Raw genomic sequence first — 3577 nt, forward strand, 5'->3', positions numbered from 1 at the left:
CTCACTGGGGTACAGTCCCCCACACACACACTGACTCTCACTGGGGTACAGTCCCCCACACACACACTGACTCTCACTGGGGTACAGTCCCCCACACACACACTGACTCTCACTGGGGTACAGTCCCCCACACACACACTGACTCTCACTGGGGTACAGTCCCCCACACACACACTGACTCTCACTGGGGTACAGTCCCCCACACACACACTGACTCTCACTGGGGTACAGTCCCCCACACACACACTGACTCTCACTGGGGTACAGTCCCCCACACACACACTGACTCTCACTGGGGTACAGTCCCCCACACACACACTGACTCTCACTGGGGTACAGTCCCCCACACACACACTGACTCTCACTGGGGTACAGTCCCCCACACACACACTGACTCTCACTGGGGTACAGTCCCCCACACACACACTGACTCTCACTGGGGTACAGTCCCCCACACACACACTGACTCTCACTGGGGTACAGTCCCCCACACACACACTGACTCTCACTGGGGTACAGTCCCCCACACACACACTGACTCTCACTGGGGTACAGTTACAGTCACTCTCTCACTCTCTCTCTCACACACACGCACACACACACACACACACACACAGGGATATCGTTCTATATGCAGTGACTCTCAGTGGAATACATGTGCTGGTTTCACACACAGGGATCTAGGCTATGCAAAATTGAAATAAACAAAGTTTGGCAGCAAACTTGTGCACGTTAAGGCCTCAAAAACAAAATAGGGATTGGGATTTGGATTTATGATCTCGACACTCAGAGGGAAGCGACACATTGAGCCAAAGCTATCAACACTGAGACGAAACCAGACAGACAGCCTGGTCCCGTGTTCACTGATCCCAAATCCTAATGGTTCAAAAGTCTTTCTCACGTTGTAACTGAGATCAGAGAATGCAAAGAAGTACAACAGGTTTCTCAGCACAAACTCCTACCAGTGTGACCATTTTACATTAGATCTGGGTAACAATGGATCAGTGAGCTTACCAGGAGCTGCTCACCTGCATAAATGATCTGCTGGGGCCGGAGAGGTCGTCTCTCCCAGTTACTTAGCTGCTCCGTCTTATCCAGTGATTTCCCCAGCACACTCTGCACAAGGAGACTAAGCCCCTTTTCAACGTGGCTGTTTCCAGAGTCTACACCGTCCTCTGACACCAGCACTTCCACACTTCGGTTTCTGTCCCGTCTTCGAATTGGCACTTTCTGTAGCTGAACATCATTCAGAAAGGATTCTCAGTTTAATTCAATACAAACTCTCAGATCTGATCGTTCTGAGTGAAGTAATCAAGCAGCTCACATTATTAAATACACACTTAATAGAAACAAATGCAGGAGTTATTCACATCAGCATTGTACAACTGAAAGGGAGAGGGCAAGAACAAAGAATTAATCAGGCCTGCATCTTAAGAGGAGAAACAATTCACACACGTAGCATGGGCAGGAACCTTCAGTCAGTATGAAAAGCAAGTTTTATTATAGCAATTACAGAAATGTGGCTCAGGGATGGACAGGACTGGCAGCTTAATGTTCCAGCATACAAATGCTACAAGAAGGATAGAAAGTGAGGCAAGAGAGAAGGGGGACTGGCAATTTTGATAAGGGATAACATTATGGCTGCCCTTGGAAGGATATTCCTGGGAAAACATCCAGGCACATTAATTAGGTGGAACTGAGAAATAAGAAAGGGATGATCACCTATTCTGATTGCACAATTGACACCCCAATAGTGAGCAGGAAATTGAGAAACAAATTTATAAGGAGATCTCAGTTTTCTGTAAGAATAATAGGGTGATTATGGTAGGGGATTTAAACTTTGCAAACAAAGACTGAGAATGCCATAGTGTTAAGGGTTTAGATGGAGAGGAATTTGTTAAGTGTGTACAAGAAAATTTTCTGATTCAATATGTGGATGTACCTACTCGAGAAGGTGCAAAACTTGACCAGTTAGAGTCATAGAGTCATAGAGATGTACAGCACGGAAACAGACCCTTCGGTCCAACCCGTCTATGCCGACCAGATATCCCAACCCAATCTAGTCCACCTGCCAGCACCTGGCCCATATCCCTCCAAACCCTTCCTATTCATATACCCATCCAAATGCCTCTTAAATGCTGCAATTGTGCCAGCCTCCACCACTTCCTCTGGCAGCTCTTTCCATACCCGTACCACCCTCTGCGTGAAAAAGTTGCCCCTTATTCTTGGGAAATAAGGCACGGCAGGTGACTGAGGTGTCAGTGGGAGAGCACTTTGGGGCCAGCGACCACGATTGTATTAGTTTTAAAATAGTGATGGAAAAGGATTGACCAGATCTAAAAGTTGAAGTTCTAAATCGGAAGAAAGCTAATTTTGATGGTATTTGGCAGAACTGCCAAAAGCTGATTGGGAGTAGATATTCACGAGTAAAGGGACGGCTAGAAAATGGGAAGCCTTCAGAAATGAGATAATGAGAGTCCAAAGACAGTTTATTCCTGTTAGGGTGAAAGGAAAGGCTGGTGGGTGTCGGGAATGCTGGATGACTAAAGAAATTGACAGTTTGGTTAAGAAAAAGAAGGAAGTATATGTCAGGTATAGACAAGATAGATCGAATGAATCCTTAGAAGCGTATAAAGGCAGTTGGAGTATACTTAAGAAAGAAATCAGGAAGGCAAAAAGAGGACATGATATAGTTTTGGCACACAGAATTAAGGAGAATCCAAAGGGTTTTTACAAATACATTAAGGACAAAAGGTAACTAGGGAGAGAATAGGGCCCCTCAAAGATCAACAAGGTGGCCTTTCTGTGGAGTTGCAGGAGATGGGGGAGATACTAAACGAGTATTTTGCATCAGTATTTACTGTGGAAGATATAGACTGTAAGGAAATAGATGGTGACATCTTGAAAAATGCCCATATTACAAAGGAGGAAGTGCTGGATGTCTTGAAACACATAAAAGTGGACAAATCCCCAGGACCTGATCGGTGTACCCTCAAGCTCTTTGGGAAGCTAGGGAAGTGATTGCTGGGCCCCTTGCTGAGATATTTGTATCATCGACAGTCACAGGTGAGGTGCTGGAAGACTGGAGGTTGGCGAACGTGGTGCCACTGTTTAAGAAGGGGAGTAAGGACAAGCCAGGGAACTACAGACCAGTCAGCCTGATGGTAGTGGTGGGGAAGTTGTTGGAGGGAATCCCAAACTACTAGACGTACACGTATTTGGAAAGGCAAGGACTGATTAAGGCAAGTCAACATGGCTTTGTGCGTGGGAAATCATGTCTCACAAAATTGATTTGAGTTTTTTGAAGAAGTAACAAAGAGAGGGTGGACGTGATCTATATGGATTTCAGTAAGGCGTTAGACAAGGTTCCCCATGGGAGACTGAATAGCAAGGTTAGATCTCATGGAATACAGGGAAAACTAGCTACTTGGGTACAGAACTGGCTCAAAGGTAGAAGGTGGTGTGGTGGAGGAGAGTTGTTTTTCAGACTGGAGACCTGTGACCAGTGGAGTGCCACAAGGATCGGTGCTGGGCCCTCTACTTTTTGTCATTTACATAAATGATTTGGATGTGAGCA

The 3577-nt window shown here is 46.0% G+C and overlaps 1 protein-coding gene across 1 annotated transcript in view; it reads right to left on the reverse strand.

Moving 5' to 3' along the window:
* Nucleotides 1-884: 884 nt before the first annotated feature.
* Nucleotides 885-3577, reverse strand: part of LOC122564592 (exonuclease mut-7 homolog) — a 125810-nt gene continuing 123117 nt past the window's right edge. The window contains exons 14-15 of the mRNA XM_043719680.1: nt 1015-1236; nt 885-908 (exon numbers count right to left, since the gene is read on the reverse strand). Coding sequence (XP_043575615.1) covers nt 885-908; nt 1015-1236 — 246 coding nt within the window. The remainder of the gene's footprint in view (nt 909-1014; nt 1237-3577) is intronic.

The sequence above is a fragment of the Chiloscyllium plagiosum genome, chromosome 30 (genome assembly GCF_004010195.1).
Source record: "Chiloscyllium plagiosum isolate BGI_BamShark_2017 chromosome 30, ASM401019v2, whole genome shotgun sequence".
In the NCBI taxonomy this organism is placed as follows: domain Eukaryota; kingdom Metazoa; phylum Chordata; class Chondrichthyes; order Orectolobiformes; family Hemiscylliidae; genus Chiloscyllium; species Chiloscyllium plagiosum.